Source organism: Ochotona curzoniae, unplaced genomic scaffold (genome assembly GCF_017591425.1).
Source record: "Ochotona curzoniae isolate NIBS_2020 unplaced genomic scaffold, NIBS_Ocur_1.0 contig_883, whole genome shotgun sequence".
Lineage (NCBI taxonomy): Eukaryota > Metazoa > Chordata > Mammalia > Lagomorpha > Ochotonidae > Ochotona > Ochotona curzoniae.
Window position 1 is genome coordinate 16,819,210 of NW_024466599.1, and position 22,706 is coordinate 16,841,915.

The following is a 22,706-nucleotide window of genomic DNA, read 5'->3' on the forward strand; positions in this document are numbered from 1 at the left end:
CGGAAGGAAAAGAGGCGCTGAGACTAGTGACCGACGTGACCATCCGACGTGGAGGACGGAATGGTCTTCTAGAACTTCTTCGGCGTGCAGGACAGCGAAGCAAAGCTCCCGTGTCCTCGGGAGCGCCCCGTGCTGAGGAGGTGGGCGTGGACACGGCCTTCCGAACCCGGGGTTTTGGGGATGGAGGGGCAGGGGCAGGGTCACCCGGCGGGGGCCAGGGCCTGAGTGCCAAGGGTCTAGCTGCGTGGGAGAAGGTGGACTTAGCTGCTGTTTCCTCCACCGGCAGGGCCGTCGTGGTCCCCGTTGCCGCTGGCCTGCACAGCTTCCTTGGGAAGGCTTTGGAACTCGGCGATGGAGCCGGCGAGCGCTGCGGGTCTGGATGGCGAAGGTGGAGGAGGAGGTAAAGGGAAGGGAAGGGTTACCCTGTTGTGCCGGAATTTGAAATCCCCAGAAAGTCATCGAGTCTGAAGTCGGTGCCAAGGCATAAAGGTGGTTTATTCAGGTTAACCTAGGTCTCCCAGCCACCTCGCCCAGCCCAGCAAGGCTGGGCGGGGGAGGGGCAGCCGCAGCCGAGGCTGCTGCAGGATCTGCAGGGAGAGAGAGCAAGAGCCCCCCCAGTTCTCTTATATATTTCAGGCTATTAATTATACAGTCATGATTTAGCAGGCTTCTATTGGTGAGTTTGAAGCAAGCAACTTTCAGAATCTTATCAAACACCAGGCACACCTCCTTGAGGACTGGTCTGCCTACGTGACCTGCCAGGTGTCCTGCCGGGTGTCACATAGACTATCAGGCCTGAGGTTCACACAGCCCCCAGCCAAGCCGTTAAGGCAGGAATTACAAAAGGCAGAAAACATCTAGGTTCTTTCTTCAACCCGCCCCTGTTCCCCTTCCCCCCATTCCCCCGGTGGCGGGAACTAACAAGGACTACCCAAGGGGCAGCTGGTGCCAAGCCAGGACACCTCAGGGCGTCTCCGGGCCCTCGCGCCTTTTGCACCTGTGCCCCGTGTCTGTGTTGGGCTCCCAGGTTGCAGGCTGGAGAAGTCTGTCGCCTTTTTTTTCCCCGATGATTTGCACCTGTATGCCTTCGTTACCGCCCAGTGAGGGCCGCTGTGGGCTTCCCGCCCGGCGCTGCTGTGGGTGCTGTGCTCAGCGTGGGGATGGGGGGCTATTCCCTGGGTCTATAAGTCTGCGTGCTCTGGGGCTAGGAGGACTTGGTTGTGGGGTTGATGAGAGTTGCCATTTGGTTTTCCGTTTGGTTTGCGTCCGAATTTCTGTCCACGAGTGCTGCTCAGCAATATTTGTCAACACTCGCTGTTGTTCTGTGCCTTCACAGTCCCCTGCCACTAAAACCCAGCCCTTGTTGCAAGCCCACCTGAAGGGTTACACACCAGTACTTTGGGAAAACGTGGATAAAACTCAGTATAGAAAAAAAAACTGTGTGACAGTTTGAAAAGCCTGTTGTGAGAGTGCATTTGGTGTCATATAAACGGGTAATCTTATCCCGACGATTAGCACTGAGATGTTGAGTAATAACACAGTATTGGTTCAGGTCGGTTGTTACTTTACAAATTACCGTGGGTACTTAAGGTGTAGGTGACATGTGGCGGTCAGGGGTAACTCCATTCTCTGGGCCTCAATGTGTTTCTTTGGAAATGCAAGTGATGAGGTGGAAGATGGCGATCGTCAGGAGAAGGGTCGAAGGGTGATTCCGCAGATGCTTGCTCATCTGACACTGTTTGAACAGCTGGTGCCTGTTTAGCCCAATGACTGGGAGCTTGGCAAGTCAGAAGTGAGCATTGCGAACTCATTTGAAAGAAGCACAGGGTTTTCGTGGCAACCAGGAGGGGTTTGACCTTTTAGGGGACAGAATTGCCTGGCTGAGATGCAGTTGTCACCTACAAAGGGAGACAGTCCTGTCCTTTTTTCGGACAGCAACGTGACACAAAGCTGACAGCGTTTGCAACTCCTGTGTGTCTCCGAGCTCTGATAGGTGTTTGTGGCAGGAGAGTGGAACTCATCTTTGAGAGCATCACTTAACAGCCTTTGCTTTCATCATTTTAAAGTGGGGGAACTTTCATCAACCTGAGCGCCGAGAGCTTTATATCCGTGAAGTAAGATTCTGACTCCGTGTCTCCTGTAACAACCTAAGCTGCTCGGTGCCGCTTCCACATCAGCCGCTAGGGAGACAGTTGTTTTGGTAAACTGTGGACAAGGGTGTGTGCGTAATGTCAGCACAATGTAAATAGCATAGTCCCTGCCCCATAGTAATTCCCTGCAAATTATTGGATGCAATTTGCAAGTTAGTCCATGCTGATAAGGACTGACTTGCTGAAACTATTTTCCCCAGAAGTGTGTGTTTTGCAGTACTTCTTTTCTTTCTTTTGCTTTTTTTTTTTTTTGAAATTTATTTTTATTGCAAGGTCAGATATACATAGAGGAGGAGAGACAGCGAGGAAGATCTTCTGTCTGATGATTCACTCCTGAAGTGACCGCAATAGCCAGTGCTGCGCTGATCTGAAGCCAGGAACCAGGACCCTCCTCCAGGTCTCCCATGCGAGTGCAGGGTCCCAAGCCTTTGGGCCGACCTAGACTGCTTTCCCAGGCCACAAGCAGGGAGCTGAATGGGAAGTGGAGCTGCTGGAATTAGAACTGGTGCCCATATGGGATTGTGGCACGTTCAGGGCGAGGACTTTTTTAGTCTCGCCCTTTTTTAGCCACTAGGCCACGCCACCAGGCCCAGTAATAGTTTTCTGTGCATGAATCGTAAAGGACCTTCATGCCCAGTAGCATCGGACCTTGTCCATTTACAGAGCAGTTACTGTCCGTCATACATTGTGCCAAATATTAAGACACAAAATGAATAGAACTTGAGGTTTGGTAGCTTTCAAGATACAGTGGGAAAATAAGAGACCACTGAGCTGCTGATACCTGGAGCCCATAAAGATGATGTGTTTGAAGTGTGTTACTCTTTAAGCTGATTAGATGGTGTGTTTGAAGTGTGTGACTCTTTAAGCTGATTGCTGTGTTTGGATTTGCGCAGGTAATGATGCATGTAACGGCCGAAAGAGCCCATAGAATCGCTGGCTTTTCTCTGGTTCGGGGTCCAACCTCTCCTTGGCTGGCTTACGTGCCCCAAGAACGGTCTGACCCCAGGATGCTGGAACAATAAAACTGCTTGCTTTTCCATTACCAGTGAAGCATTTCCGGGGAATTGGCAAAACCAGACCCTAACAAAAGTTGATCGCCTCCAAGGTTCTGAGAACCATGATATGGTTCAATGTAAAGACCAGATATGGCTTCATCAGCCGACATAACATCAAAAAAGACGTTTTTGTTCATTCGACCACTATTAAGAGCTACAATCTCAGCAGTTACCTGTGCCAGCCTAGGAGACGGCAAGACCACAGAGTTTGATGTGGTAGAGAGCTGGACAGGCATGCGGGCTGCCAATGTCCCAGGCCCCGGTGGAGCCGCAGTGCAGGGCATCAGATACATGGCTGAGCAGGGCCATTCTTGGTGCTGCCCACTATGCAGGGCTTCTGCACAACAGCTCAGACGGTCACCTCAGTGGCAGCACTGAGGACTCAGGCAGCACTTGGGAAGGCCAGGCCCAAGGTTGGCGAACGCTGCCATCCTGCTACCACAGAGACCCTACTGGTGCAGAAGGCAGGATTCCCACACTGTGCTGTGAGGTAAAGGGGTGGGAAAACACCAGGTGCACAGCCACGAGCAGGGAGAAGACACCCAAGGCCAGCAGCCGCCTCTTGGGTGCTCCCCATGTAGCCAGCCAGACAGCCCATCGCACTGCTCACAGTCCACCCTCTCCCGGAGCAGTGTAGGGAAGCCCCGGCTTAACATCAGCACCACCGTCCCCTTTACTCAAACAATGAAAGTCAACTCAGAGAACAAAAGGTCTGCAATGAAGCTCCTCAGCGTTTATTTATGATGATATTTTGGACACTTAACCAGACTAATAGAGTTAATTACATTCATTAGGCAACTGTGTTTTACACAAGAGTGTTTTTATTACAAAGTCAGATATACAGAGAGGAGGAGAGACAGAGAGGAAGATCTTCCTTCCGATGATACACTCCCCAAGTGACCGCAATGGCCGGTGCTGCGCCGATCAGAAGCCGGGATCCAGGAACCTCCTCTGGGTCTCCCACATGGGTACAGGGTCCCAAAGCTTTGGGCCATCCTTGACTGCTTTCCCAGGCCACAAGCAGGGAGCTGGATGGGAAGTGGAGCCTCTGGGATTAGAACCGGCGCCCATATGGGATCCCGGTGCATTCAAAGCGAGGACTTTAGCTGCTAGGCCACGCCACTGGGCCCAATCCAATTCTTTTAGTAGAGGACAAGCTAATTCATGTGTTAATGCATTCAAAAGTATGCAACAAGAACTGGCCCCGTATAAATACCCCCAGAAGAAGTTAGATAAAAACACATTTACACTTCTCTGCCTTGAAAGACAAATGGTCAATGTGTTTACTAAGAAGAAAAGTTTACAGTTTCATAAGAACTATCTACAGAAGAAGATCCTAACATAACAAAATGCAGAAAAAGGGCAGAGTGAAGAACAGTGAAGCAAGATCCAACGTGAAGTCATATGCACTTACTAGAGACTTTTGAAACTAATAAAAATTTTTAACTTTCCGCAGCTGATTCGAAAAATATTTGTAGACCATCCCCCCAAATGGTCCACTCACAGGACACAAAATGAGCTAATTTCTGCCCGGGGGTGGGTGTGGAATGAGTGGGGTGAGGAGTTGAATGTAGGGGTTTGTGAGGACCAGCCCTCTGGCATGACAGGTCAAGCATTCCACATGGGTACAGAGTCTAGTCCTGGCTTCGCTGCTTGCAGTCCAGCTCCCTGCTTGTGTGCGTGGCAAGCAGCAAGGATGAAGTAGGTGTTTGGGCCCCTGCCACCCACATGGGGGATCCAGACAAACTCGTGTCCCCTGGCTTCAGACAGGAACAGCCTGGTCCCTGCTGCCAGTTGAGCAATGACCTGCAGATGGAAGATCTGTCTCTCCTCCTATCCTTGCAATATGCCATTCAAATAAATATCTTTGTATATATGTATAAATGTCTTTAATTTGAGAGATAGATTTACAGAATGAGTAGGAGAGACAGATATCTCCAGGTGCCTGTTCATTCCCTATTGGCCACAACAGCCAGAGCTGGACCAGTCTGAAGCCAGGAGCCTGGCGTCTCCAAGTTTTTCACATGGGTGCAGGGGCTCAGGCCTTGACCTTTCCGCTGTTGCTTTTGCAGGTGCATCATAATAGGACGCCGCCATTGATGGCACACTCTGCCTGTCAGTTGACAGCAGACAGGGCACAGCTGCACCCAGCCCTTCCTACCTCCTCTTGCACCATTCAAGGTAGTTGAAGGTGCGACAGGTGCACCCTGCCCCTCCTTCCTTCCACACCATTCACAACTGACAGCACAGAAATTACTCCTGAGGCTCCACACGCCTGATCCCTCCTGCCTCCTGTTGTGCCACTTTAGGTTAGTTAACTATAGGAAAACTTTGGGCTCTGGTAACTCCTTGCCTGCCTAAAACTTTGTACTGCATGGCTGTCGATCTGATGGAGGATGAGAACTTCAAAACCCCCTGACTTTCGCCACTCGGCACAGCAGCTCCTGGAGTATAGCAGTGTAGCAGGAGCTGCTGTCGCCAAGCTTAGAAAATAGACTTCTTCAGCTCTACACTTGTGTCCGGCATGGCCTCGCTCTCCTTAAGAGCATCAGCATGGAGCTGGTGAGAAGTGGAGCCACTGCAACTTGAACCGCCTTCCATCAGTGAATGGCGGTGCTGCAGGGGAGGCTTAATGCCATTCCACAACACTGGCTCCTCAGATAAGTATCTTTAAAAACCATTTTTGTGGAACTTGCAGAGCAAGAAGTCCACATTTATGACTGGATTCCTAGGCTTGTCGAGAACACCATGTAATCTTATGAGAGGTACTGACTTTGTTCTGAAGGTGCCGTAAAGGTTTTCCTGAGGAAATGCTGCGTGCTGAGTGCTGATGAGCTAGTATAATTATAGCTTGAGGTGGAGAGGGGTGGGGTGGGCATTTTCTGTAGGCAGAATCATGCTGGCTTAGCCTGCAGGGGGCCCTGTGACAGTGGGGAGGTAGGGGCAGCAGGTGACCGGCTTCAGGTGGCCCTGTGCCATGTCAGCCAGACTTTGGTATAGTCCTCCAGTGTGGAAAGGGGCAGGAATCTCGCACTAGACCCAGAGTGGTGGAGGCCTGGACAGCAGCAGTGGCAGTGCAGGTGGGGAGAAGTGGGCATTTGGGGATACCAAGGAAGTGAATTGAGTCAGATTTGGTAATAGTGGTGGTAAGGGTGGAAGACAGTTTACACCACTGGTGAGTGATGGGCTCTGTCGTTGAGGAGTTCAGAAGGGAGAAATGATGGATTTCGTCATGACGTGTTGAAGGTCTGATTCCTGTAGGATTTCCTGGTAGACATAGGGAGAAAGCAGGTAAATCAGGAGAATCCAATCTCCTAAGCCAAAACTCCAGAGAGTCACACAGGCTGCTTGCTTGTAGAGGGGCTTCAAGGCTGTGCGTGTCAGAGATTTCTTCCGGTGAGAGATGTTGGAATCCCAGCAGTAAATGCTCAAAGAGAAGAGGATGAGCCAGCAAGCAGGACAGTTCAGCAAGCTGGAATGTGGCCATCACAAAGCTGTCTGGTTTGCTGCTCTAGTGCTGGCCCTGAAGTAGCTGCAGAGGCTGGTGTGATGGGATTCAGGGCCAGCTATTTCTGGAAGTCGGTGAGCAGTGGCATCACATGTTAAGGAGGTGGGAGGCGAGGGGAACTAGAACAGTGCTCACTGGACTAGCAGCGTGGACACCCGTCTTGATCCAAGAGTTCTTTTATAGAATGGGGGAGAGGGCAGTTTAGACTTCTACATCATTCAGAGATTAAAGATCTGGGATTTTATTTGTTGGCTTGATTTATAGGTTATGGATATCAGCAATCCCTTTGGCCTTAAAGTTCTGGAAAAACTGTCGGGCTCGTGTTGCAGCATAGTGCATAAAGCTGACACCCATAGCACCAACATCTCACGTGGGTGCCTGTTCAAGTCCCTGCTGCTGCTCTTCTGATCCAGCTCCCTGCTAGTATGTCTGGGAAAGCAGGGGAACATGGCCAAAATCCTTGGGTCCCAGCACCCAGTGGGAGACCCAGAAGTGGCTCAGAACAACCTAGTTCTAATCTCTCCCTCTTTACCTTCCCCTCTTTAGAATGGTAACTGTCTGCTCTGCCTGTCCCTGAGATGCCTGCTACTGGGGTTCGAGGCCCTTGGCCTCCTGTGAAAGCCTCCTTGCACTTCCCTCAGGTGTTCTTTCTTACCTGGAAAGACTCGAGATGCAAGCAAGCCTGTCCCATGAGAAGTCGGGCAAGCTGCAGAGGACTCAGACAGAGGCAAATGCTCTCAGAAGCAAGATCCAGAAACTGAGGCAGCTACGCAATGAGCTGAAGGCTGAGGTGACACGGCGGCAGGCCCTGGTGAGTGGCAGGGCTGGGGCTGGCCTTCCCCAGGTGGGAAGGGAAGTGCGGTCTGGGGTGGGCGTGCTCTGAGTGTGCAGTGTCCTCATGAGCACGTGGGGTCTTTGTGCTGCACATCTTCGGGCCTGCAAAGTGTCTGCTCACCCTGCTGGCAGTGTTGGCACTGCTGATGGGCCAGGCCAGTTCGGCCTGATAGATTTGGCTTGCCCTGTCCGGGCAGGTGTCTGCAGTCCCAGTATGGCTCAGGCATCTTCCTGTCCCCCAGACTCGGAACCTCTCAAGGAACTCAAAGCTTCTCTGGGTTCAGTTCTCTGTGGCCAGGGGCCAGCTGGCCGACCTGTCAGTTTCCTTCCTCCTTGCTTTGCCACAGGGTTGCACTGTCCATGTTAGTATTTACCTGGTGGTTTGGATCCCAGGTATTAGCGTCATCTGTTCATGTCTGTCGGCTGGCATTTGTGCCTTCCCATCACCTCCTGTGTGCTGAGGGGCCACTTGGTCATCACCACCTCACTGCCCATCTCCCAGAGTACAGGCCGGCCTCCTTCCTTCCTTTTGTTACAGTGCATGTAAAGTGCAAAGAGCTGGTGAATTTTTCATAGGCCACCAGCAGCACTAACTCCCCTGTGAGCCAGCACAGCCAGGCCCCTTCCACACAGGTGGAGACCTAGAATACAAACATCACAGTGCCCCAGAAGTCTCCTCTCGGCCACCATGCTCTTCACTTCTCCCAGTGTAACACAGTTCTCATTTCCGTCCCCAGACACTGGTTTCTCCCTGTTTTTGAACTCTGTATGTGTAAAAAGTATGCTGTTTTTGCACCTAGCTTCTTGGACTAAATGTTGTGTCAGGTTCATCTGTCCTGGTGCGTGTAGCAGTCATTCTTGTTGTGGTACCTAATTGTGTTTGTGAATATTCATGAATTTGCCTTCCTTGTTGCTTCTGATGCAGGATTATGTGGCTTGTTCAGCTATGGATGTAGCTTCTGTGAACATTATTGTTCTATCTTTTAGTGTAAAAATAAGTTTTCGAGTATGAGTATGCCTGGTAGAAATGCTGAGTCATAGGTTGTACACATTCATTTTAGTAAATGCAGCCAGTGTTTTTGTTTAAGATTTATTTATTTGGAAGGCATGGGGGCAAGGAAGGAGAGATCTTCCTTCTTCTAGTTCACCCCAAAACGCCTACAACAGTCAGTGCTGGGCTAGGCAGCAGGCAGGAGCCAGGAACTCCCTCTGGGGTGCCCATGTCGGTGGCCAGGGTCCAGGTACTTGGACAAGGAGCTGGATTGGAACTCAACTTGGCACCTTGGTATGGAGTGGCAGTATAGCTATCACTGAAAAGAATAGTAACAGACTTTCAAACTACTGGGTCAACCTCCCAATTGGTTGCAACAGAACAGGCTGAAGCCAAGAATTCGGTCCAGGTCTCCTACTTGGGAAGTAGGAATTCAAATACTTGGACCATCATCTGCTGCTTCCTAGGAACATTAGCAGGAAGCTGGATGGAAAGTAGGATAAGCAGAACTCAGACAAGCACTCCGATACGGGATGTGGTGGGCCCAAGTGGCTGCTTAACGTGCCGCGCCTCATCACTTACCCTAACAGATCTTCCTCTCAAATTGGACAGTTTTAAGTTCCTCTATTTATGGGCTTCTGAAAATCAAAACAGCACATCAAAATTTCCTTTTCTGCAATTCAAACTTGAAAACCAGGAAATCGAAATATTTACCCTAATTTATTAGCCTCTACCCCAAATACTCAATTTTTTTAAAAAGTTCCAGTCACACAGATTACATTGCACTTCAAAAAGATGTCACGGAACTCAGGTTATCAAAACCACTGGAGGGCCTGGCGTGCTAGTCTAGCAACTCAAATCCTCGCCTTTTACTCCTGGGATCCCGTATGGACACCATGTCATGTCCCCGCTCTCCACTTCCCATCCAGCTCCCTGCTTGTGGCCTAGGAAAGCAATAGAGAATGGCTGAAGGCCTAGAGAGCCTATACCTACATGAGAGATCTCAAGAGGCTCCTGGCTCCTGCTAGGATTGGCTTAGCTCCAGCTGTTGCGACCTTTTGGGGAGTGAACCAGTGGGCAGAAGATCTTTTTGTCTCTCCTCTTCTTGTATGTCTGCCTTTCCAATAAAAAGTAAATCTTTAAAAAAAAAAAAAAAAGCCACTGGAACACTAGTCTAGCAGTACAGGAGTACTTCCTCTGTGTACTACACAACTTTGCCAGCAGGTGCGGCACAAGGTGGTGGCCCGTACCTAACCTGCCTGGGCCAGGATCACCTCCTGTGCTCGCCGTCTCCATGCCAGCCATGCCAGTACTGCCCCTGCATCCACGTGGCTCACTTCTTGCTCCCCTGAGCTCCCTTAGGACTGACTTTGCAGTGTTCTCTGGGAATCTGGAAGTGTCTGTTGAGCGGCATCTCAGTGTTACCAGCCTTTCTCTCCATGCAGAAAAGAGACCAGTGTCCTGGCCCCTCTCCTGCAGGCGCACAGCGTGGATTCGCTGGTGCAGGGGAAGGGAGCTTGGTGTAAGGACGAGATACTTTGTCAACTTTTTGGGGCACAGGAATGAGAGGCTGGATCCTAAAATGTCCTTCAGTGGACATCCAAAAAGATTCCTCGGTGAGGGTTGGGTTGAGCTTGTGATAGATCCGTGGTAATCTGGGTGACAGCTCGCAGGAAAAGATGTGTTGGACCTGGTCGGTCCTCCAGGGGAGCCTGAGACGAACTAAACAGCATGGCCAGGTCCTGGAATCCCAGCCTCTGGCACCAAGCTGAAACGAGCCATCCATCTTTGTCTCTTAATTAAAGTAAATAGGCTATGAACTTAGAATGTGTGGCTTATATTTGGCTCGCTGTCTTGTTAACCAGTTGTCCTATTTATTTTGTACAGTCAGTATTCTTTAAACTGTGAATTGTTTGGCTACATTGTTCTTTTTTTCTCATTTATAAGGATGTTTTTGTCAGGTATAGTTACAGATTGAAAATTTAAGATTTGTTTGAGGGCCTGGTGGTGTGGCCTAGCAGCTAAAGTCCTCGCCTTGAACATGCCAGGATCCCACATGGGCGCCGGTTCTAATCCCAGCAGCCCCACTTCCCATCCAGCTCCCTGCTTGTGGCCTGGGAAAGCAGTCGAGGTCGGCCCAAAGCTTTGGGACCCTGTACCCGTGTGGGAGACCCGGAAGAGGTTCCTGGTTCCTGGCTTCAGATTGGCGCAGCACCGGCCATTGCGGTCACTTGGGGAGTGAATCATCGGATGGAAGTTCTTCCTCTCTGTATATCTGACTTAGTAATAAAAATAAATAAATCTTAAAAAAAAAAAGATTTATTTGAAAGGCATAGTGACAGGGAGAGACAATTTAATATTTTATTTTACTGGAAAGTCAGTTATACAGAGTAAGATCTTCCATCCATAGTTCATTCTCTGCCAGCAGAGTACATGGGCGTCTGACCTTGACCTGGCTGAGGTGGCCAGTTTCCCATCTATCCCCACTCCTGGGCGTGTAGCCTGGTTGGGGCCCTCAGTGTGCTGGGGACAGGTTTGTTCAGTCCCCCCCTCCTCCCATGGTCCTGAGCTCTACATTTGGTTCTGCCAGAATTTCTTAGCCTTTGGCAGATTCAGTCTTTTTTTTTTTTAGTTATTTTATGAATTTGAAAGGCAGAATTAGAGGGAGAGACAGATTTTCCATCTTCTGGCTCAACCCCCCCCCCAATGCCAACAGTGGCAGGCTGAAGCCAGAGCCGCCCTCCTGTCTGCCGGGGTGGCAGGAACCCAGGTGCTCACGTCCTGTCCTCTGTCTTCCCAGGCATGTTAGCTGGGAGCTGGGTCAGAACAGCCAAGACGTGGAAGTGTTGCTCTGATCCAGATGCTGGCATTACAGGCAATGGCTTCACGTGCTGTGCCACAGCACCAGCTCCCAGAAGCTGCTTTCTGTTGGGGTACTCAGCACCATGCACATGCAAGTGGGTCCAGAACTGTGGAGCCTGCTGGTGGGCAGACCGCATGCGGAATGCTGGGCTCCCCTCGCTGTGGGATCCTGGCTCTCAGGAAGGCTGCTGTGGTAACCTAGTCTCCAGGGTTGGCTCCTAGATGGTGAGACTGCTTTCCCTGTGGGGCGTGTATCCTATGACAAAGCAGCCAGTGCTCCAAGGGGTCAGCTTCAGAGTGTGTATCTTTTGACCCAGCAGTGCTGTCCACTGGTGCCCCTAAAGCCTTGCCTGGATGCTTGCTCGCTTGCTTCTTGCTAGAGTGTCTTGCCAGCTTACATATCTCTTCTCAGAGGAAGGGCAGCCTGGTCCCACCTGCTGGGCCACAGTTACAAGTGCAGGCTTTGTACCGGCTCTGGGGACCTGCAGTCTGACCCAGACCTGACTCCCCAGCATCCTGTACTCACACCCTCTTCCTCCTCGCGTAGGCCTCTCCATTGCTACCCAGTTTTTCAGTGTTCAGCCAGCAGTTGGCAGCACTGACACACACTTGCTATGACTCAGCACTAGCTGGGCCCTACCGGGCTCACCCAGTGCTGTTACGTAATGGGAAACACTGCACCCAGCTCCTGCCCCATCAGGGAGGGCAGGCGCTCTGGGATGTCCCTATGTCACACCCGCTAGAATTCACAAAATGTCTTGCAGGTCCAAGCAGCCACTGCCAGCCTAGAACCTGACCAGACAGTGGGGATGAGTGAGCAGGAGGTCTTGGAAAGAAGATGGGAAAATGCAAAAGCCATTCTGCAGGCGTATCGCTTCACAGGTACTGGCATTTCTGACCTGGGCTAGCCCAACCTGCTGTCACCCAGTGGGTCAGATGGCCTGATGTCAGCGCCAGGCCTGGGCTCACATGGGGATCTGCCTCATACCAGCATACTGGCCATGGGTGCATAGACCTGACCCTGAGGTCAGCCTCTTCCTGCAGCACACTGACCTCATGGAGGCACATGGTCAAGACTGGATGGCATCTAGCTGGGACCATTCGCTTTGGCACTTTGTGCGGTAGACCCTGTACCCGAGCTTTCATTCCTTCCTAGTTTAAGCTGATGCTCAACAAGCTGAAGCCCTTCAAGTGTATTTCATGGAAGTGGGAGAGTCCTCCCTGAGCTGGGCCAGAGGACTGGGGCAAGAACTGAGACAGTCATCAGTTCTTTGACTCTGACAAAAGCTCAGGTGAACTGCGAATTTCCCGTCATTGAGCTGATATTTTCTTTCCCGCCTTTCTTGTGTGAGCCAAGTAGAGAGGAAGAACCTAGAATGTCACTGAGCCACACCCAGACCCATGGGCACTGCTGGGCTGTCTGGAGGAGAGGGGTGCTGGCACGGCCCAGAGTCTGCTGAGCGGTGTCCTCTCCCTGGCTGCAGGACTCAGGGGACAGCTGACGAGCCGCGGAGTCTGCATCCACATCGACACGGCATTCGAGGATCATCTGCTGGATTCCTACTTCGTGGACCTTGTCCTGCAGAAGCCACTGCGTATCCGTCACCACTCGGTGCCAGCCTTCATTCCCCTGGAAAAGATGGCCGCTCAACACCTGCAGACCGACATCCAGCGCTTTCTCTTTGCTCTCTGCCAACACCTTAATGCCTATGCTGGGAGGAAGTACCAGGCTGATCGGCTGCAGGTAGCTGCTTGCGGCTGCTGATCCCATGATGGTCCCGAAAGAGGCCTCATTTGTTTTTTTGGTTTAAGATTTATTTATTTTTATTGGAAACTCAGATATACAGAGAGGAGAAGAGACAGAGAGGAAGATCTTCCCTCTGCTAGTTCATTCCCTAAGTGGCTGTAATGGCCAGAGCTGCGCCAATCCAAAGCCAGGAGCTTCTTCTGGGTCTCCCATGTGGGTGCAGGGTCCCAAGGACCTGGGTTGTCCTTGACTGCTTTCCCAGGCCACAAGCAGGAGCTGGATGGGAAGCAGGGCCACCAGGATTAGAACTGGCGCCCATATGGGATCCCAGTGCATACAAAGTGAGATCTTTAGCCAGTAGGCTACCACCCTGGACCCTCCTTTTGTTTCTGAAATGTTTCCTAGCTGAACCAGAGGGAAGCGTGAGCATTACCTGATACTTGTTTCTTGTGTATGTCTACTTCCTCTTTTCACCCCGTTCAAACTAGATGGTGTGGAACCGTGGGCACTCATTAAGAGATGCTGCCCTCACGTGGCGTTCAAACACCTGTGACAGGGCAGTGGAGTGCATGGTTTGTGGGGCCTGAGATGCAGGGTACCTCACCATCAGAACGCAGTCCTCTTCCCCCAGAGCAGGGGTGAGGAGCCTTCGGCCACAGGCCATTAGAATGTTGGCCACCTCATTTGTGGGCAGAATTATTAGCTGAAAAGTTAGCCTGCTGTGGATTTAGTGAGTTGTAAGTCTTGCCTGTGGTTGTCTTGGCAGACCAGAGCAGGTAATTTTGTAAGCCATGTAAGGCCCACGTGGCCAGATGTTCCCCACCCCTGCACTAAACCAAAGCCAACCTTCTTAGGGCTGCAAATGAGCTGTGGTTGGGTGAAGTATATACAGAAAATGACACATGACTTCAAGTAGCTTGCAGCTTCACCTGTATGTGGACGCCCCCAGCTGTCAGTGTAGACGTGATACCCCCAGCCACATGCAGGCACATCAGTGCCATTCCCGGCCACTTCCTGTGGCCCTTCTAGACAGCCCCCAATGCGGTGGCCATGAAGAACCCTTCAGGAAGTCACCAAGTTTGCTGAGTTGTAATGGGTGCTGCTTGGGTGGGCAGGTGGCAGCGTGGCGGGAGCCATAAGCGTTGCATACTCTGTTGTTCCTTCCCTAGGATGACTTTGCAGCCCTTCTCACCGGGCCCCTGCAGAGAAACTCACTGTGCAATGTGCTGTCATTTACTTACAAAGTGGACTCGGGGGCTCAGTGTGTCCCCTTTTCTGCTAGATTGCTCTACAGGGACCTCACGGGCACGCTCCCCACGGATGTCACCATTGCATGTCTAGGTAAGGGGAGGGGAGAAGACACAGTCCACTCTGGTTTATTCAGCTCACCTGAGACAGAGGGAGGATGGGCAGAGGGTCCTGGGGGCCCCCAGGAGACACATTGTCCTGGGGGTGCACTTGTGTGTCCTCCAAAGTGAGGTACATGCACAGTGAGTGTTGCCCGTTTCTCCCCTCCATGCCAGTGTCCAGGGCAGTGTCTGCTCGCACAGGCCTGTTGCTGAGCCGTGCGTGGAGCCCACACTCACTGTCCTGCACAGCCAAAGGGACTGGGCAGATGTGAGCACACTTGGCTCTCCAGATCGCTCCACGTGGGGATGGCAGGGCTGGTGGACTTTACCAGCCTGCTTCTGTTAAACTTGTACCTGGGAAATGGTAAGGGGGAAACAGCTATTGGGAGGCAAACATTCAGGCTGCCCCAGGTTTCACACCCTAGGTATTCAGAGCTCTCTGGACCGAGTCTAAGTTCTCACCTCAAAGAATTACCCTGACCCACTGAAGGGCAGCCCCGGTCAGCCCTGAACTAGAAAGGAAAGCCGGGTGCACCGATCCTGAGCAGGGGCGGGGTGGGTGCGGGCCCCCGCGTGCTCAGTGGCGGGACCTTCCCTTCCAGGGACGGAAGGCTTACCCAGCTCATGGGAACGACGGCGAGCAGCGCACAGGACGCTCTTCTCCATGAAGCCCCTCCACCAGGTTTTTGCTTCCTTTGCAAGAGGAGAGAAGCTGGACCTGAGCCTCACCTCCTGAAATGCCGCTTCCATTGGGAGCCCGTGGGAGGAAGTGAGTGAGGACGACAGCGTCCCAGGCAAAGCTCAGCTGATGAGAAGAAACACCACGTGTTCTTCGGGGTGGTGAGGCCCAGCTGGGAGCATGTGTGCAGTTCCCCCTCACTGCCCGTCACTTGGTATTCACAGTACTGAGCTGAGAGCCAGAAAGGCTTGTGGGCCAGCGAAGGCAGCTGCTTGGACTGAAGAGCATTTCCTTCTTTCATGTCCGTGAAGCACTCCCACCTCCCTTTGCTGAGAACGCACAGCGGGTAGTGTGCTGTTCCCTGCGGCGCTTCAGGAACGCGGGGAAGAGCGTGAGTTCTGCCTGGGAGCTCAGCCAGTCTCTCCCCTGCCGCCGGGGCACCTTGTGGCCCTCTGCCCAGGGCTGTGTGAGACTTCAGTCTAACGCAGTCGTGCAGAGGGACAGGGTGGGGACAGAGGACAGAGCTGACAGACTTCCACATGCTCATGTTCAAGTGGAATAAAGCTTTTAATAAAACAGTCTTGTTATTTATCAATACCTGTAAGTTCTCTTAAAGCAGTAGCAAAGGCGACTGTAGCAAGAGCTCAATCAAAAGGCAAGGCAACATCAGAAAGTGTGTGTTAACAGAAGGTTAAAAATATAAATGTAGAAGATCTGTTCATAGATTTTTTCTTTCAGAAATTACCCCCTCCCCGACCAGGTGAAAGGAAATATTGCACTTTCTGCGCTCGTGACTAAGGTGACAGGGTTCCAGAAGAACCTTTCAAGATTATCAGGAACAACAGGACGAGCTCCCCCCAGCCTGCCTCGCATCATCTCCAGGTAAGCCCTCTTGGAGGGTGGCGGGCTTCGCCCCAGGACTACACGCCCCTGACCCCTACGCTGGGGCAGCTACAGGCACACTCGGAGACCACGCGGCCACCAACAGATGAAGGCTGGAGAGAGTTCAACCTAGAGTCTATGGAGTGGGCACGCTGTGGCCCGGCAGCTGTCGGTCCCAGGTTCCAGGCTGCCTCGCGGCCCGAGCACAGGTCCTCCCCTCCCTTCTGGACTGGCCGGCCTGCAGCTCTTCAGGGGTTGTCTACCACCTGGTGGGGCAGTGTCACCGAAGAGCCATTAGGGTAGGCCGCTGGCTTGTCCCGCCCCTTGAGGAAGAACGTCAGCAGCTCCCCTTTGCCCTTCACAAAGATGGGGCCCCTCCTCACAAAGCGGAAGCCATACTCTCGCAGGATGGCTTGTGTTTCTTCCACCACCTGTGGGACAGAGCAGGGTTTGAGACCTTGGAACCCAATTGCCCTGATCCACACTAGACCTGTCTCCCCCAGGATAGGTTTGCCTGGAGCCTCTGCTCTCCCAGAGGCGTGGGTGATGGGGGCCAGAGGGCAACGCTTTGTTCTCTGCCCTTCTGTCCCCTTGCCCATTCCCAGCAGTACCAGGTCAGACAGCTAGAAGCTGACCTGCCAGGGGCTCATTCCAAGCCACAAGCAGAGTTCTGGCTTGGCTGCCTTGTTAGTGCACAGCCCAGCCCGCACTGCCCCAGTCCATACCTGAATGTTGCCCATGACCCCTGTGGACTCCATTCTGCTGGCCACATTAACCGTGTTGCCCCAGATGTCGTAGTGAGGCTTCCGGGCTCCGATGACCCCAGCCAGGACTCCTCCTTTGTTCATGCCTGGGGTGGAGGCAGGAAGTTGACAGCCACACAAGATCTCACAGCCGTCCCCTTACAGTCCCCCAATTCTGGTAGACTGTCACCTGGCCCCCATCATCAAGAGCCTGTGTAACAGGCTAAAGCGTTAGGGGGCTGGTGATCAGCTTCCCTAACACCTGGTATGGCAGTTTCTGTCCCCTTGCCAGCACATCCCATAGGGTGGGTCTGACCAAACACCCCACCGCTGACCTCAGGGAGGCAGGCCGCCCTGATGCGGTGGATGTGGCCATGCTGTTTGATCACCTTGAGGGGACTGAACTGGCAGTGCTTCAGGCCTTCTGGCTCCTGCCCTTCCCACTCAACAGCCGCAAGTCTCCTTGTGCTCCTGCACCCAGCCTTCAGCCTTACCTATACGCAGCATGAAGTTGTTGAAGGACTGATTGTTGATGTTGGTCAGTGTATCCTTCATGGCGAGAGCAAAGTCGGCCAGGTCGGCCAGGTGCTGCCAGCGCTCCTTGTCTGACTTTTCTTCCTAGGCTCAAGGAAGCAATTCAAGCATTGGCCATTGCCCAGGCCCATGGTCAAGTCCTGTGCCATGCCATCAACGCCACCTGGCCACCCGCCCCGGGCAGCAGCCTTCTGAGGCAATGAGAGGCAGTGCTGCTGGCTGCTGTGTGTGGGCCTGAGCCTCCCATTCTGCCGGCTGCCCTCGGCCCGTCTGCAGTAACCTCATCCATGAGGTCGTGATGCGATCAGACACTTCCAACAGCTCATGAACAGTGGAATTAGAGGTAAAATGTTTCGATGCACAAGGTTTTTTAAAATCTAGTCCTCCTTTTCTCAGAAAGAGCATTGTTCATGAGCTGTTGGAAGCCGTCCTCATGACCACAGGAGGTGCGCTGTGAACAGGCCCTGCAGCTCCTCTCCCATCCTGGGAGCTAAAGAGCTGGCTGCACAGCTGTAGCACAGCACCTGTCTAGCAAAACGACTTCCCCATGATGTAGCTGCACGCACAGCTGCTGTCCCCACCACCCCCCGAGCCGTGAGGCCTCAGTCGCCCAAAGCCCAGGCTGTAGAACAGTAAGGGGCTTCTGAGGGCTGTCTCCTCGGCACTCACTCCCGTGTCCAGCCTGTGGGTGCTGACGACCCCTCTGTGCCCCAGTGCTCGGCGTCAGCTGCTTGTGACCTGCTGGCTCCCTGGAAACCACTGAGGAGTAACCCACCTTATTGGAGCTAGTGAAGCCATTGGTGTTGACATCTGGCGTGACTCCTGAAGCCGCCATATAGGTGCTGCCAATGGTTTTGATCTTGGTGATGACCCGAAATTTGGGATTGTCCAAGAGCTGAGGACAGAATTGAAAAGGAACTGCCACAGAGCATCAGAATCAAGCCAGGAGAGCTGTGCCTGCCACAGGGCCCCCTCCAGAACATCACAAGATGCTGCCTTATTCATCCCCCTGCCAGTCTGCCCTGTGAACCTGGACAAACTTCTACACCCTTAACCTGGAGATGAACTTGCCAGCACCTCCTTGGGGTTGTTGAGCCCATATCCAAAACAAGTTACTCAATAAATGTAGTTTGAGAGTGTTGGTTGATCAGTTAACCCTGGGAACTCAGGTGACTTTCCTTCCCCCTCTCTGCCCATGCAGCAGCAGATGGCTCCAGTCTGGAGTAACCACAGCTGTCTGACTGCCCAGGCTGTGGTCTGAGGCGGGTACTCACGGAGTCAAAGTCAGAGATGATCTCATTGAGGAAGCGCAGGCACTCAATGCCACCGTTGTTGATGCTCTCCTCGGTGTAGAAGTCAGCAAAGTTGGGCAGCGAGGCGAACATAACCCCGATCTCGTCATATGACTGGCTGTACAGCTCCTGCCAAGGCAGGGCTGCAGCGTGAGGACCAGCTGGCTGAAGACAGCCTGACCTGCTCAGAGCAGCTTCTCCAGCAGTGAGGAGGAAGCCCTGAGTGGCTGGGACCCATGCTGCCGCCCCTTACAAAAGCCTGGCAGATGAGCCCCAGGACAGCTGCCCGTCAGGTCAAGTCTGTCCCTGCCTTGGGACAGCCTCACCTCATCCCTCTTCTTGGACCCCAGGAAGTGGCGCGCCACGTGCTCGGGCAGCATGTTGGTGACCAAGGCCTCGTTCCAGCGTCGCATCTCGTTCACACGTTCCTTCTGGTCATGGACTTCCATCTTCCACAGGAACAGGGTCCGCGCTAGCTTTTCCACCTGCAGGCATAGGAAGAGGCCCAGTGTGTGCTGGGAACTGGCCATCAGAGGACCAGATGGAGAGCTTCCCTTCAGGAAGACAGGCTCAGACAGCTGCATAGGAATCTCTGCCTCTGTTCACAGCAAGGATCCAAGAGGCCTCCTGTGTGGGAGCCATCCCGGACCCTGTGGCTGCAGGTCTGGGGGGGTGCAGTGGCAGCAGTGGGAACCTCCCAACCCCACAGAGCAAGCTTGGCCAAGAAGTACCTTGTGGAAGCTGCACTTCCCCTCTGTACCACTAGGGGGCGCCTGAGTCATCATCCATCCTCCCCCTTTTTTTCCTTTCAGCCAACAAGCAACTTGAGCTCTCTTCCCTGTTTCTTCTGGCTCTGCAGTCTGTGCATCAGTGACCATGATCCCCTCTGGCCAGGGTGAGTGCAGGGGCCACGCGCTCCAGTCAGGGAATACAGATTGATGCTTTCAGGACAGCACCCACCCTCCCCACAACCCCACCTTCAGCCTCCCGGGGATCACAGGATAGAGAACTTCATACTGCTAAGGGAGAAGCAAGTTTACAAGGAAGATGGTGGCTTGCCCAGAGTCCTGCACCACGGCGAGGACATGGAACCAGTATTCCTCAGGCACTGGGGGCTGCACCAGCCACGGGAGCGGGGGGAGGGGGGGTGCGAGCAGGCACTCACGTGTCGGGAGAAGTAGTAAAAGCTGAGCATCATGACCAACACCATTGCTGTCATGGAGTATTTGGAGGGCATCAGGGGCAGCCTGCCAAGCAGAGAGGAGAGCCGCTGCCGCCTCCTTGGTCAGGTCCTGCCCTGTCCCCTCAGGAGCGAGCACACAGCCACAGCGGCAGCCAGGGCATGACCCACGTCTCCCACATGGTGGCAGGAGCCCAAGGGGGTCATGATCTCAGCCCTACATTACTACACAGTTCCACACCATGTTCTGTGAGTTACCGTTGGACTCAATTTGCTTTTACCCAAATTTAAGTATTTTGCTATGACAATTTGTACGTCCTTAAGTACATCAGTGCCCTCCTCCCTGGGGAAGTGAGCGGCCCGTGGCCCCACAGGGACAAATCCTGGTGGCAGGCCCCTATTGCCCACTTGGCAGTCCTGCCTCTGCCCCCATACCATAACCACATGTCCAGATCTGCACCACACTCCTTCCTCTTCCCCAGCTCAGAAACGTGCCAGGGGCTGGTGCTGGACCACAGCACATTAAGCCATGCCTGTGACACCAGCTCTTATCAGCACACTGGCATGAGTCCCAGCTGGGCCTGGGTCAGCCCTGGCTGTCGTATCTATTCGGGAAGCAAACCAATAGCTGGGACATCTCTAACAGACAGCAGGCCACTCCCCTAATCACTGGCTTTTAGCATGGTGAGTTCCTAGAGCATGGGGCAGTCTTCCTTTTGGCCTAGAAGAGAGGCCCTTACCTGTCAGTACCATTGAGCCCAGAAGTGGCAAACACCTGCATCTTCTCCAAGGCCACCAGGGGAAAGCTGTGGAGAGAACTGCTCATTCAGGCCCCCTAAGCACAGAAGGCAGTGGTGTCCTAGTCTCCCACCCTCGGAGATGGAGAGGCCCAACCCTCAGGTCACAGCCCAACAACACCCACCATGCAGGCCTTGCAAGGAACCCCCAGACAGGAAGCCACCTCCCCACATGCCCATGACCTTCAAGTAGGCGAGGGACTCGGGCAAGGGAAGGGGAGTAGGGAGAGTAGACCTTACCTGTGCTCCTGAAAGCGCCTGTGGTCGTACTCATCAAAGACAGGGCTCCAGGCAGTCAGGTTGATGGCAGCCACGGTGCCCGTGATGAGCAGCATGAGCGTGAGCTTCACCATGTGGCTGACCTGCACCAGCATGATGGTGGCCACGAGGGACAGCACGGCCACATAGCTGTAGTACTTGGGGTTCTGCAGGCAGCCGCCCTCCGACTCTAGTGCCACCGTGCTGTTGCCAGGTAGCGCATAGTACTGCAGACAGCTGAGCTGAAGGCCAGTGACAAGCAAGGGATGAGCAGATGCTCAGATACAGCTGGTCCGGGCAGCATCCCTTCCCCTGGCTGCCCTCCTGGCTCCCAAGAGGCATGGGGAATGCTACCCAGAGTCGGCCATGGTCACAAAGCCTTGTTTGTAGTACCGCCCCTGGGTGTATGGACTCTGGGAGACTGGCCTTGCTCCCATACTCCTCTCCCCCTCCCCTGGGGCCACTCAGCCTCCCTCTCCTAAAGGTCTCAGGTCTCCCCTGCTACCCCCACTACAGCCTGTGCACTGCTCCCTCTGCTGGCCAGACATGGTCAGCAGTAAGGGCACCGTGAATTTAGCCCACTGTAGCTTCAGTCAAGTTCCCCTTGCCTGTGTGCAAAGCCTGCAGCTCCCCAACCCCGAACTTCTCAGGCCTCTAGATGTGACAGTGCCCCCCATATCCCCTGCTGTCTGCTGATGCTGGGAGTCCCAGGGGCAGCGGCTGTGCAGTGCCTGACTGCTCGCTCTGGCTGGTCCTGGGCTCCAGGACTCCAAGCCCTGCAGCTCTGCCTACTGCCAGTCTGTTGAGCTGATTTCATTCCTGTGCTGCAGCTGACAGGATATAACTTTTTGCAGACAGCCCTGGAGAGAACTCCTGTGTCCCAGGAGCTGATCGACGGGTGCATGCTGTGCCTGGAGGCTCTGAACACTTTTATCCTGGCTTCCAACTCCACTCATTTCTCCCCAGGAAAGCACCTGGCTGCCCCTGTCGGGACCTCCAGCTTCTCTACTAACCCAGCAGGAGTATCCACATTGCTAGTCTCTGGGGCCCACTTGGCCACACAGGAGGGGCCCACAGCCCTCATGGTCCCACTGCACCCACGCAGTGAGCCAGGAGTCAGGAAGCCACTTCTGTTCTCAAGGCTGCCCTACAGCAAGTGAATCAGCAGTGAAACTGGATCCCAACCACAATCTCCCAGGGTCAGTTCAAAACTCAAAGGAGCCAGTGTGTGTGACGCTTTGGGAGGGACAGGAGACAGCACAGGGAACACAACAGGCTCTCCCCTGGCTGAGGGAGAGCCCCCTTCCCCATGGTAGCACAACAGGCTCAGGGTCCAAGTGGCACAGCAGCAGGCTCAAGCTGCTGGCACAGAAGCCCCGCACAGCTGGGCCTAGGCTCGGCAGGTGCTTACCATGTCCACGACATTCGCCATCACCAAGATGAAGATGGCCAACATGGCCCAGGTATTCCTGGCCCAACGGGTCTGGTCGATCCACGTGGAAAAGGCCACAAGCTTCTTCGGGAAGGCCTGGAAGGCAGCGGGATTTCTGGGACTCTGAGCCTCCAGTGGTCCTGTCTCCTGCACCCTTGACCGCCACCAACTCAGGCTGCTCCCTTAACCCAAGTCTCAGGAACGGAAAAGTGGGGTTTGCTCATGAGAGGCCCAGGTGGGAAATACATATGCGTCCTGGTGTCTGCATAAGACCCTGGCCTCCAGAGTGAACTGAGTGGCCACCAGGACACTGTGGGCAGTGCAGACCTCGAGGGTGAGGCCAGGCAGGGCCAGAGCTCATGGCCACCCCTACTTCCCTGGGCCATGCAAATCACCTGCTGGATCCTTCCTGT

The 22,706-nt window shown here is 53.6% G+C and overlaps 2 protein-coding genes across 2 annotated transcripts in view; one reads left to right on the forward strand and one right to left on the reverse strand.

The window, feature by feature from the left end:
• The first annotated feature begins 49 nt into the window (after window positions 1-49).
• On the forward strand, window positions 50-15,770 carry CENPO (centromere protein O). Its single transcript, XM_040992922.1, has 7 exons — window positions 50-140; window positions 287-400; window positions 7,355-7,524; window positions 12,165-12,282; window positions 12,885-13,144; window positions 14,317-14,488; window positions 15,099-15,770. Exons 2-7 carry the CDS (start codon window positions 352-354, stop codon window positions 15,230-15,232), a joined length of 903 nt encoding a protein of 300 aa, XP_040848856.1. The 5' UTR covers window positions 50-140; window positions 287-351; the 3' UTR covers window positions 15,233-15,770.
• Window positions 15,771-15,846: 76 nt separating this feature from the next.
• The window catches only part of ADCY3 (adenylate cyclase 3), a 79,076-nt gene continuing 72,216 nt past the window's right edge, over window positions 15,847-22,706 (reverse strand). The window contains exons 13-22 of the mRNA XM_040992921.1: window positions 22,273-22,389; window positions 20,844-21,103; window positions 20,547-20,612; window positions 19,792-19,873; window positions 18,953-19,111; window positions 18,609-18,755; window positions 18,110-18,229; window positions 17,295-17,418; window positions 16,783-16,907; window positions 15,847-16,488 (exon numbers count right to left, since the gene is read on the reverse strand). Of these exons, the coding sequence (XP_040848855.1) occupies window positions 16,306-16,488; window positions 16,783-16,907; window positions 17,295-17,418; window positions 18,110-18,229; window positions 18,609-18,755; window positions 18,953-19,111; window positions 19,792-19,873; window positions 20,547-20,612; window positions 20,844-21,103; window positions 22,273-22,389 (1,383 nt within the window). The 3' untranslated portion in view covers window positions 15,847-16,305. The remainder of the gene's footprint in view (window positions 16,489-16,782; window positions 16,908-17,294; window positions 17,419-18,109; window positions 18,230-18,608; window positions 18,756-18,952; window positions 19,112-19,791; window positions 19,874-20,546; window positions 20,613-20,843; window positions 21,104-22,272; window positions 22,390-22,706) is intronic.

What these genes read in the sequence shown, in the direction of transcription:
- CENPO (XM_040992922.1), top strand. Translation starts at nt 352, where the DNA reads ATGGAGCCGGCGAGCGCTGCGGGTCTGGATGGCGAAGGTGGAGGAGGA. An exon ending in TGGCGAAGGTGGAGGAGGAG is followed by an intron (nt 401 to 7,354) that starts GTAAAGGGAAGG and finishes CACTTCCCTCAG; the next exon opens with GTGTTCTTTCTTACCTGGAA. An exon ending in TGTCACCATTGCATGTCTAG is followed by an intron (nt 14,489 to 15,098) that starts GTAAGGGGAGGG and finishes CTTCCCTTCCAG; the next exon opens with GGACGGAAGGCTTACCCAGC.